At 55.5% G+C, this 11,779-nt stretch overlaps 1 protein-coding gene across 1 annotated transcript; it reads left to right on the top strand.

Annotated features, from left to right (window-relative positions):
- The first annotated feature begins 872 nt into the window (after positions 1–872).
- On the top strand, positions 873–10,516 carry APLN (apelin). Its single transcript, XM_063083950.1, has 3 exons — positions 873–1,248; positions 7,103–7,274; positions 7,895–10,516. Exons 1-2 carry the CDS (start codon positions 1,182–1,184, stop codon positions 7,267–7,269), a joined length of 234 nt encoding a protein of 77 aa, XP_062940020.1. The 5' UTR covers positions 873–1,181; the 3' UTR covers positions 7,270–7,274; positions 7,895–10,516.
- Positions 10,517–11,779: the final 1,263 nt, after the last annotated feature.

Genomic DNA, 11,779 nt, shown 5'->3' with positions numbered 1-11,779 from the left:
GCCTAGACTACGTGGGGATGGGTAAACCACCCCCTTCTCATGATGATGGGGAACTTTCTAGAAAGGGGGCATCATAGGAGTCGTTGCATGTCCCAACAGTGAGGAGGAACCGAGTGGCAGCCCCTCCTGCATTATTGTTAACCTGGGAAAGTTTCTGGCTGAGGAGATACTGCACGAATGAGGAACTCATAGGAAGGGTGGGGTGGGGTGGGGGCATTCCAGGTAGAGGGTGCCTTCTATGGGATGGTAGGAGACATGAGAGCGCTGGGAAATTAATCAAGCCTTGGCCACAAGCCAGGATAGTCTGACCCAATTCGAACCCAGTTAAAGATGCAGAGAAGAGAGGAGGGTAGGTCTTGAACCAAATCTTGCGGCTGTGGCACAGCAAGGGTAAGGACCAGGGTGAGGGTCAGAGGTGGAGGGGGTGAGTGGTTGGGCTGGGACTGGGTCCTTCCCTGGGTGCCCAGGTTTCCTGACAGCTGTTAAGGAAGCGAGGTGAGAAAGGGTTAAGTGTGCCCCTCCACCGCCCCAAATGCTTCCTGTATTTGAAATCCTTCAGGTTTTCCTCAGCAAACCCTTTGGCCCAGGGCCAGGCGGGCATTGTCCGGGAGCGGTTGTGTGTTGTCAGAGGGCCGCGCAGCCTTTGTGTGGGGCCACCTCGGGGTTCCCTCTCGCGCCCTGGCTGGGGCAGCTGAGTGCGTGCGGTGGGGGGGGGCAGGCTCGCTCCCTCTCCCTCTTCCTGGCCCCCCCGCCAGCCCTCCAGATGACCACATGACCAAGTGGGCTCACCGCCAAGCCACAAGCTACAAAATGCAGCCCTTGGAGTGAGCGGGGAGTATTCTCGCTGGCAGCCTGGGCCACGGGCAATTGCAGCCGCGGCCGAGCAGCAGCCAGCCGCTCAGAAAGAGCTCGCCGCCGCCGCCTCCCCCGGAGCCGCCGAGGCCAGCTGGGCGGCGCTGCCCGGCGGAGGAAGAGGGAGGCTGCAGGAGAGCGGAGGCGGCGAGAGGGCGCAGCGGCCGGCAGCCTGTGGAGGGGCTCGGGCGCGCTCACTCACGCCCCGCAGCCACGCGCGCTCCGCGCCCGCACGCGCCAGCCGCGGCTCGCGCCTTCTTCGCCTCCGGGCGCCCGGCCTCTCTCCCCTCCCGCCCGCTGGCCGGGGTCGCGGTGGCCCGAGGAGCAGCATGAATCTGCGGCTCTGCGTGCAGGCGCTCCTGCTGCTCTGGCTCTCCTTGACTGCGGTGTGTGGAGGTGAGTGCGCGCCCTCCTGCTCGCCCGGGCTGCCGCCGGCGAGCTGCCTTCCCTCCGCCCCACTCGCTCGCTCCCCGCCTCCCGGGAGCCCGGCGCGAGCCGAGCAGGAGCAGCCACGCGCCGGCCGCGCCGGGCGGCCGAGTGACAGGGCGCCCCAGGCCAGGGGCCGGCTGGCCGCGGGGATCACTTTCTCCGGGGGACTCCGGCTCAGCCTCGGGCATCACGGGCTGGGCACTTTGCCCCTCCTGACAGCCCCTCGCAGTTCGAGGAGCTCAGGGCCAAAGTGTCTTGCACCCCACGTGGTGGCGGTGGCGTGGGGGTGGGGGGGTATGCCCGCTCCCCTCCTGGATCAGTGGAGGGAACTGACCCGAGCCGGGTGGGCTGGGCTCCCACGTTAAAGGTCTTCTGGACCCTGGAGGTAAGGGGCCGCTGGCTGGTCTAGGGGCGCGGGCTACTGGAGATGATGTGCCAACATGCAGACGTGACACTTGTTGCATAGGCAGGAGCACGCGGCGGGGGCGGCGTGGAGCCCAGCTGTTGCTCCTTTCAGCCTGCGTGTGAGCAGAAGCAGCCTCCCCCAGGCCAGGCCGGGCTGGTCTTCTCCTCCTTTACCCCAAGGTCCTATCTCATCTCCTCCCTTCTCCCATACAGGACGTCCTTCCCACAGCCTCCATCCCAACCCAGGGACTTGGTTCTTTCATATCCTGGCTCCAGCCTCCTTTCTGTCCCAGGCACCAAACCAAGAAACACAGCACCTGACCCTACAACTCCATGCGGCTCAGGGAAGGGGAGTCCTTTTGCCCCACTTGCACCACACCCCCACCTGGCAGTACTTGGCACCGGTGCTCCCTTGCCCGCCCCAAGCCTGGTCCCCACCCACGCCCCAGCACCCTAGTCCCTGCTGCCTGTCCTCTGTGCGTCAGTGTCTCCTGGAGCTGCCAGCTCCCACCTCCAGCTGCCACAGTCCTGTGATCTGGCTGTCACTGCTGCCTGCCTGGCACCACAGAAGGGAAAGGCCAAGACCAGGTGGACTAATGCCAGTGCCAGGGCTGGAGGTGGGAGCAGAGAGAAGGAGAGGGCAGTGCAACAAGTTTCCTAGAGGAAGGCATGGGGCACTACTTCGTTCCAAACTCTCCAGAACAGGAAGGTGGCCTACAGCCCAGGAGCTTCGGAGGGGCCTGGCCACCTCCACCCGCTTCTCTTTGGAAGCCACCTTCTTTCTCTGCTCCTGCTTTCTGGCACTGCCCTGGCCCTGGGAGCATCGCCTGGCTCCTCAGAAAGGCGTGTTGGTTGGGTCTGGCACTTCCTGCCTCCAGGTAGCTGTCGAATGGTCTCCCTCTTCAGGACCTGAGCACTGAGTCAGCCACCTCTTTGGTGAGAAAGAAGCAAAAACTCCTGTCAGGCAGGCAATGAAGGGAAGGGAGGAAAATCTGTGGACACATGGGCCTGCCCTCCAGGAACCTCCCATCCACTGTAGTTGGTAAGACGAGACACCTGCAGGGCCTGCCCGTGGCTCCCTCGAGAGAGTGCGGTGCTGATAACACCAAGGCAGGTTCAGATCCCTATATAGGGATGGCTGGTTAGCTCCCTTGGGAGAGCGTGGTGCTGACAACACCAAGTCAAGGGTTAAGATCCCTTTACCAGTCATCTTTAAAAAAAAAAAAAAAAAGACGATACACATGCACAATACCACCGCAGGCAAACAGTCCAAGGTGGTGCCTTCAGGGAAGAAAAAGAGTGCGTGCAGAGAGGGTGTCCCAGAGGATGCTGGGGCTTCCGGATCTGCACACTTGGTGCTCCCCGCAGAGGCTCCAGGGAGACCCTCGCCCGACAGACCACCACTCGAACCCTATCGGGGTCTAGCTGTTGAGGCAGTACTGGGAAGGGGAGAGCTGGTTTCAAGGGAAGGGAAGTTGGCCAGGTGGCCAAAACACCGTGTGTGTCTGGCCCAAGTGGCTGTGCCACTTTTTGCTTTAATTTATCCTTTTTCATTAGGTCATCTGCACACCTTGATTTGGGTAAATTCATTGCCCTCACATTTCGCTTAAACCTAGTGCTGGAAACTTCCAAGGCTCTCACTGTTTTCTCCACCCCGCAACCTCTCCTAGAGTCAAGGAGGGCACCTCCCTGAAGGTGGCCACCAGCCACGGGTCCAGATACACATGTCTTCTCCACCTGCCTCCTGTCTGGGGTTAGAAGCAAGAACCCCAGAGCCACCTTGTCCGTGGCCCAGACTTCCATGCCGTCCCCAGCCAGAGTCCCCAGTCAAAGTTCCAGGCCTGAAAACCATACTTCTTCCTCTCTACACTGTGTCCTGACTTGGAATGTCCTCCCCGCTGCAACTCTTACCCCCCTCAGCACACACACTCTTCCACTGCCTCCTGACCTGGGATACACTTTGCTCTTCGAGTCTGAGAGCTGCTGGGCCAGGGCCAAGTGTCGCTTGGTCTTTGTCTGAGCACCTCTCTTTCTCCTCTCTTCCTCCCCCTCCCCAGCCCCAGCTGCAAGCATGCAGTCACAGTGGTGGTGTGAGGTCAGCCTACTGTACCCTGCCACTGCATCCCCAGTCCTAAGCACCCATGTAACCTGAGCCAGGCCTTTAGCAGCAAAGGACTAATGCAAGTGAAGGGGAGGGCCAGGCTGCCAGAGCATGATGTGTCCAAAGGCAGCACAGCTGGCACTGGAAGATAGCACAGGGCACTGGAAAAGGTAACTGGGGTGGGGTGGGGGGGCTGTGCTGGGCAGACAAAGGAAAGGCGCCTCATCCCAGAGACACACACAGGACCACAGAGCAGTGCAGGGGGCCTCGCCAGCGGGTCTTCACCAGAGCACGAGTGTGGGCTTTTAAAGCAATCACAAGACAGGCCAGACCACAAGAGAAAAAGCAGGTGCATCATTCCTGGTGAGGCTGGCATGTTCTGGAAAAGCTGGACGTACCTCTTTGTGCAGTGTCAGGGTTGGAGTTCAGGTTGCATGAAAGTCAAATCCTGTTCTCCCCCTGACTGTGGTTCTTGGTTCTCAGTGTGGCGATGCTGGAGCTTCTTTACTGATGGCATTTCAGTGAGCAATGGACTCCAATCCCTTTAGGCTTGAGATTCTTTGGGAGATTGCTCCAGCCTCCCTTTAAATAGCAAAGGAGTTGGAAGAAAATATTTAAGTGCACAGGGGATAGCCCCCATTTCTGAAGGGGAATTGTTTTATACAACCAGGATCTCTGCAGTGAGAATCAACAGCCTCTAACTTGTCCCTTTGGATGGGATAAAGCCAGGGTTTCAGGTGTCAGCTTATCTGACAGCGAGCCAGACTTGGAATCAAAAGTAGGAACCAGGTGGGTGATGGGCTCAGGGTGTGGGAGGAGCCTGCAGACTTCCAGCCATGAGGAGGACAATGAGCCCCCAGCCCATGGGAGGCAAGCTGCCGGGGGCTTCGGGGTGGCTGCTCTCCAGGGCCTGGCTGGGTACTCAGTCAGCTCAGGATGGCTCTTCTCTGCAGGCCCAGAGTCTAGACAGCTTCCTGGCCAGAGTCTGAGCCGCTGTCCCTGCTCCCCATCCCAGCTCTTGGACTCCCTCTCCTTAGGGTCCTTCACCCCAGCCCTCCTTTCCTGGCTGCCACAAACCTCACATTCTTGGGTGCTGAGTACGTGGAGATGATACGCTCCCCTCCTGGCACCGTGCCTATCTTCTCCATGCCCGCCGTACCCCTGGGGGACAATGGCCTGTGCCATTGCTCTGCTCCTCCCTCCCCCCTCTGCACAGTAGTTAAAGACATGGAAGTGAGAGCCAAGGCTATGCCTGGCCACACCCTCAGCACAGTCCCTATGGCCCAAGTGTGTCTCTGGCACTGACTCCTTAGCATCATTCAGATCCACCCTCAGTGAACAGGGTAAGCCTTGAGGGGACCCCCAAACTCAGGGCAGAATCTGGAGCAGCTGGGGTGGGGGACTTAGTGAAGGTCCTTCCTTCTTCTCCCTTGCCAACCCCAGCCCCTTTGCAGATGGCACCAAGAGCGTAGCTCTGTGACAGGCAGAAGCAGCCACCTTACCCTGTCCATACCCACTGCTCCAAAGTGCTAATGTCATTTTTGTTTTAATTTTCATAGGTTAGAAGTTTAGGGGGTGAGCTGATACATGAGTCCACCCTGGCCATCAGCACGGAAGCATAGCTAGTTAACCAAGTGACCCTAGTAAAGAGTGGGGTCCTGATGGGCCAGGTGATTTTTCTTGGGGATGGAAGGAAGGAGGGTGGAGGCTTAGAGAATATGCATGTGGGCTGGGGGTGAGTGGGTTGAACGGCAGGCCCAGAGCCGTAAGGATAAACCACGCCCACTTTTGGCACAAGAGGAGCCTAAATGCCTGGAAACTGTGTGCAAGTGGAGGAGGAATCAGAGGAGCCCAAGAGCCAAGGAAGGAACCAGCACGTGGGGATGTTGGAGGCAGAGGAGGAGGGAAGGAGGGGCTGCCAGGGGTGTGATTGGGGGGCAAGCAGCCAACAGGAGGCTGTATGGAAACTGTGAGCTAGCAGTGGGGATTCCTGGATGGATGGCAATGGGGCTCGAGGGACAGGGATCGGGCTGAAGGCAAATCTGATTGGTGGAGGGAGTTGTGGCACAGGCTGGTATTCATTATCACTGGCCTCTGCTGCAGGCCAGCCCCACACTGGGCATCGCACAGCACCCTGCCCACCCGCCTCATCTCCCCACGCTGCCTGCCTCCAGCAGCTGGGCTTGTCTTTTGAGTGCCAGCTCGGCTTCCCTGACTGCACCGCAGGCTCCAAGTGAGCTGGTCTGTGTGCCTCCTCCCTCATCGCACCCGAGGATACCCAGCACCACTCGGATTCGATTGTCAGAGCTCAGTCTGGCATCGGGAGGCTTCTGCTCTAAGCCAGATGTGAACAGATGTACAGAGGAGCCCCAGAGAGCAGAATCGATGCCAGCTGGGGTTGTAATGGAAGGAATTTATATCAGACACAGTGTAGGGGGTGTGAGCTGAGAATGTACAGGAGGAACAGTTGGGGAGGTGCCAACTGCAACATCTCACCCTCTCCTGGTGCACAGGCGTACTGCTATAGGTGACCATTCATTCATTCACTTGTTCATTCATTCATTCATTCATGCAATATTTCTTGGCGTCTAAATCTGGTTACAGGCTGAGTAGAGCCTAGCATAAGGCAGTCTGAGTCAGAGACACCCCCTGCCACCCTTGCGGGGAGGCCTCAGGAACAAAAGTGAGCCCCAGAGCTGCCTAGCCATTGATGAGATGCCCAGGGGTGAGGTATGAGATCTCTAGTACTCAAAAGTGGGTCACCCTGCATATTGAAGGATGTAGGAGTACAATGACATGGTGTTCGAGATTTGCTTTAAAATACTGCAGCCAAGGAGCAAAGAAAAGGGACAGTAAAGCATATGCAACTCCATGTGTATAATTGTTGAATCTGGGTGATGGGTATGTAGGAGGGGAGGTCATTATAATGTTGTATGTCTAAAGTGTTTCAAGTATACCAGTTGCAGGGGTCCCAGGGGGGCTACTGCCTCCTGCCCCCCAGCCAAGTACAGACATGATGCCCCAAAGTGCACTCCCCAATGATGTACCAAAGAAAGAACCTCTTCGTACCTTTCAGAAACATGACATAATTGTCCAAAGGACATAAAATCAGCTACAGCAATAGCAAGATGTGAGTAGTGGGTTCCATTTGCTCCAGGACAGTGTGCAAATAACAAATTTTTCATCAGATGGAAAAGAAAGGCTATGAGGAGCACCACCTCATGGAGAGGTTGCCCCTCCTGTGGGCCTGTGGTCTGGGGCTCCCTACCCTTTATCCTCAGCCTTCCACAATAACAGGCTTTCTCCTTCCTGCAGGGCCCCTGATGCAGCCTCCTGAGGGGAAGGGGCTGGAGGAAGGCAATGTCCGCTACCTGGTGCAGCCCAGAGGGTCGAGGAATGGAGCAGGGCCGTGGCAGGGAGGTCGGAGGAAGTTCCGCCGCCAGCGGCCCCGCCTCTCCCATAAGGGCCCCATGCCCTTCTGAAGCAGGTACTCGGTGGCGCCAAAGGGGAGGGTGAGGGACAGCCTAGAAGCTGGGGGACCCTGCTGCTGATCACTGGCAGTCCCCCACCACACACACATTGGGGCTTTGAGCTGGCAGGGAGCTACTAGAGCACCTGTCTAGCCTCTTCATTTTACAGAGAAGGAGACTGAGTCCCAGAGAGGGGCTTGAGGCTTGGGCTGACCTCCTGACTCTCCAAGTGTTGGGTGCTAGCTCCGCTCCACCCTGCTGTCTGAGGTTGGCAGGCTGGCCACTTGGAGAGTGCTAGAAATCCTGGTGGGCCTTAATGACTGGGGAGGGGTGCCCAGGGCAGGCCTACAGGAGTCCAGTGTAGATTCTCACCAGAGAGGGGGAAGGAGGCAGGTGGGCTTGGTGCCGTGGGAAGGAGAGAAGAATCAAAGGCAGCAGCAGACAGAGCAGGGCCTACGCCTGCCCCTGAGGGCTGCCTGCTGCAGCTGGGACAGGGCGGCACCAACTCAGGGGCCTTGGGCTTTGGGTTCAGGGGTCGGAGGTGGGGGGGCTGAAGGCTGTCTCCTCTCCTTTACTGGGGGATTCCTTTGACCTAAGGCACATCAATGACTCCTCGTTTGTCATTTTTTCTCTTTAGGACTGAAGGGGCTCCCAAGTGCCTGCCTGCTGCGGTTCTCTCTACTCCACAGATAGGTCTGCTTCTCTGGAGCCCTCAGGTCCATTCACCTCTCGCCTTACACCTGTTCTAGCTGCTGATGGTCCCGGTTCTTCTCACCCACCAGATTCCCCGAATGGCGTGGTCCTGCCCTAGTTCAGATGATTCCCTTTCTCTCACAAGGATCCATTCAGCCATCTTCCTGGCCTCTCCCCGGACTGACTTTGGAGACCCAGCCCTGGAAGGCCTTCCTTGCCTTCCTTCCTCTCCCCGGCTTGCCCTCTGCACGCTGCAGTCCTTATCTCTCCCTTCGAATGCCCCCAACCCTTCCCGTGACCTTCCTTCCTCATGTCCGCCTGGGGCTGGGAGGAAACGCCCCTTTCTTCAGTGGGCCCCAGCAGATCCCGTGTTTTCTGGTCAGTTGGCCCCTCATCCGGCCTCCAGAGAGGACTATGGAGATGAGCAGCGAGAGACTTTAGTTAGAGAGGCTGGCTGTTGGGAGTCAGGATGCATTGGGGGGGACCAAAATGGGGAGGAGGTTGGCACTCTGTTCAGGGGGGGTCGAAGCATTGGAGAAGAGGAGAAATAGCCACTGTGGCCTCTTCCTCATCCTGTGTTTGGCCCCATTAAGGAAGAAGCAAAGGAGAGGGACCCACATAGTCCTTTGTCACTTCTCTCACCTTACTGTATCTCCTACACTCCCCCCACCCCAACCCCACTAGCTCAAGCTCCAGGTCAGGAGGGGAGGGTGCTGGGCCGGGCCTGACATGGCTCTATACTCTCCCAGGAGGAAAAACCAGGCAGGAGGGTCGTTTTTGCCAAAAGTCACAGAACATCAGAGCTGAAGCTGAAGGGACCCAAGGAGATCATTAGCTCGGCCTCCTCATGCAAACGCCTGTGACAACAGAGGTCTGGCGAGGGGAGTGACTGTTCAGGGCCACTGCAGAGCCAGAATGGGGACCAGGTCTCCCAACTCCCACGTTATGATGTCCTCTTCCCTCTTGATGGTGCCTTTTCAAAACAAATAAAGTGCCTTTTCCTGGGGTTGGGGCTGGGGGTGGCTGGGAAGGGAGGAAGAGGGAAGCTATGAACTGCCCCGTCTGGGGACGGAGCTGCTCCCTCCTCCCTGCTGCACCATCCCCCGACCTGGCCATAACTGGCAGCTGTCCCTATTCCATCGGCCTGGGGCACTTTCATAGGGGTAGCTCCAGCGCAGAGACTACTGTTCAAACACCAACACTGGTTTCCAGGAGCCAGAGGTGGCTTTAAATGATTGAACTCAGCAGGCTTCCCTTCGTGTTGACCTTTTTTCCCCAGTGGCCTTTGCTGGGGGTGGCGGGGGAGAAGTGGAAAAGAAGGAAGGGAAGGAAAGATGGAAGGAAGGGAGAGAGGTAGGCAGGGAAGATGGGAGGAAGTGCAGATGGGATGGCACTGCCCCACTTCCAGAGGCCCCATCTTCCATGAAGCCTTTGGCCTGAGCAGGTTTCCTTCTCAGAGGCCTCCCAGGGGGGAGAATAGGGAAGACAAGAGCCTGATGCCCACCTAGGTGTATGTGAGGGCCCCAGTGCTCGCCTCTCTGCCTCCTCCCACCCAAGTCCTTTACCTCTGCTGCTGCTAACACTGCTGCTGCTGCTTCAAGGCCTACCCTGGGGAGCCGGGCTGGGCGCCAGCCTCCCCCACACCCCTCAGGCTTGGAGTGGGGGCTGGCTGGTGTCCAGAGAGTCTCTTCTGCCACTGATGCCCCCACCAGGGACCGGGCCCTCTTCCCCCTCCTCGTCCCCACATCTCCTGCCTCGTCAGCCTAACATTACCTGCAGCCAAGCCCAGCTCCACAAGGAAGGGGCAAAAATGGGACAGGATGGCTGAGAAAGTTGGGAGATACAGGGGCCAGAGGAGGGTGGAGGGTGGGCCGAGGGGCTGTCTTATTTAAAGTGGTTGTGTATGATTCTTATACTAATTTATACAAAGATATTAAGGCCCTTTTCATTAAGAAATTGTCCCCTTCCCATAATTATGTTCACTGTGTTTGTAAAGATTGTTCTGTGTAAATATGTCTTTATAATAAAGAGTTAAAAGCGACAATTCGCCCTTACTCTTGGAGGTCACATTCAGGAGGGGCGTTCCTCTCCCCTGAGGGCCATGGCTGTCCCCATGCCCAGGTATTGCACATGCGGGGAGGTAAGTGCCTGCATCCTAAGTCAGCTCTAGGTCAACTGGCCTCAAACCAATTTGCCAACAGCTCACGAAAGGAATCCCTGTACTCAATGACCAGTTCACAGAAAATTCAGCCCACTTTTAAGTCTTTTGGCATCTGTTTGAGTGTCCTAATTTTTGGGGGAGTGTCATTTAAAGGATTTTAAAAAAGCAATTTATTTAAGAACATACTGATTAAATGTGGAATTTCTACTAAAAATTGTTCTGTATCTTTGGTGGGTGCCTTCTGCTATTTTATCTACTCTTGAACACTTCCGGGACTTTTTAGCCAGTTTGCCTTTCTTGAAAAATGTTATGTTTTCAGCAGTATTTGGTAATTACTTTGTATGTATCATTTTATGTTTCACAGAGTAGAGTTGCTTGATGAATGAGATGGCCTGAAAAATAAAATGCAAGGAGTTCAACACAATTTTGCCCCATCTGTCTCACTTTTTCACGCTTGTTGTCAAAAATGCCAATATCTTGCAGAACAGAGAGGAACGCTGGGTACATGCTAATTTGGTTAATAAACCCATTAGGTGCACACAGGCATACACAGTGTAGAGCAAAACCCAGCAAGAGGGAGACAGGAGTGATCAAAACGTGTGCATTTGATAAATCTTGTTGGAAATTCTATAGATTTGACAAGTATTTAATACTAGAAATATACAATTTTAAAGAAAGGGCCTTCAGACAAACTTGCTAAAAAGTCATAAAACTGCTCAATAGGAGATGAAATAGGAAAAGTCACCCACAGGCATACAATACAATTTCATCAGTGACAAAATGCAGCAAATTGTGACACAGTGATTTAAAAATATGGCATTACATTGGAAGTGCCTCAGGAAAGTCAGTGCAAAATGCCTTATTTTAAAATTACTAATTTGGCTTTTAGGCAAACTAGTCATCAGAGGAACTGGCTTTAGGGAGAGGTTTCGGGTGGGCTGGCTTTATGCTGTTTGGTCTGTTACCTCCCCAATCACCCCCAAAGCTCTAATGTCACATGAAACCAACCAAGGAGAAAGGGTGGAGTGAGGGCAGGACAACTTAATACTGACCCATAAGTGTGGAGCCCTTTAACAGTTCCTTGAAATTATGAACTCCTTCTATCACCCTAGCAACTGAGCCACACAGACCACAATCCCCATTTCACAGATGAAAAACAAGCTCAGAGAGGGGAAGCGACTTGCCCGAAGTCTCACAGCTAGTAAGTGGATCTAGAATCTGGTCTTCAAATTCCAGAATGCAATATCTTTCTATAATACTACAGAAGGTCCCCTAATGGAGAGGAGAATTGAGTACAAAATGTGTTTGGTATTCTCAGTAAGTGCAATAGAAATTTGGAGTACAAGACAGCACAGTGTGGACTGGTGGGATTGGGAAAAGCTCACGGAGGATGAGTGACTAAACTGGCCCTAAAAGGCCCAATAGCATTTGGCTAAGTTGACGAGAGGATGGTGGGCAGTGGAGGTGGGGACACAGAAAGGAGAGCAGCCAGCAGGGTCCAGGGGGCATATGTAGTCAACTGGATACTAATGGGCAGGTGCATGTCTGACCTCCTTGGGGCAGGGGATGAGAGGAAGCAAAGCTGGTGGCCTTCTGTAAAGATAATTAGTCCTCAAACCCAAAGAAAGCAGGACATGGGGGTTGTCACCCTTTGGAGAGATCTTGACT

This window comes from Cynocephalus volans, chromosome X (assembly GCF_027409185.1).
Source record: "Cynocephalus volans isolate mCynVol1 chromosome X, mCynVol1.pri, whole genome shotgun sequence".
Lineage (NCBI taxonomy): Eukaryota > Metazoa > Chordata > Mammalia > Dermoptera > Cynocephalidae > Cynocephalus > Cynocephalus volans.
Note: the sequence above shows the minus strand (reverse complement) of the source record. Positions and strands in the feature narration are given on the sequence as shown.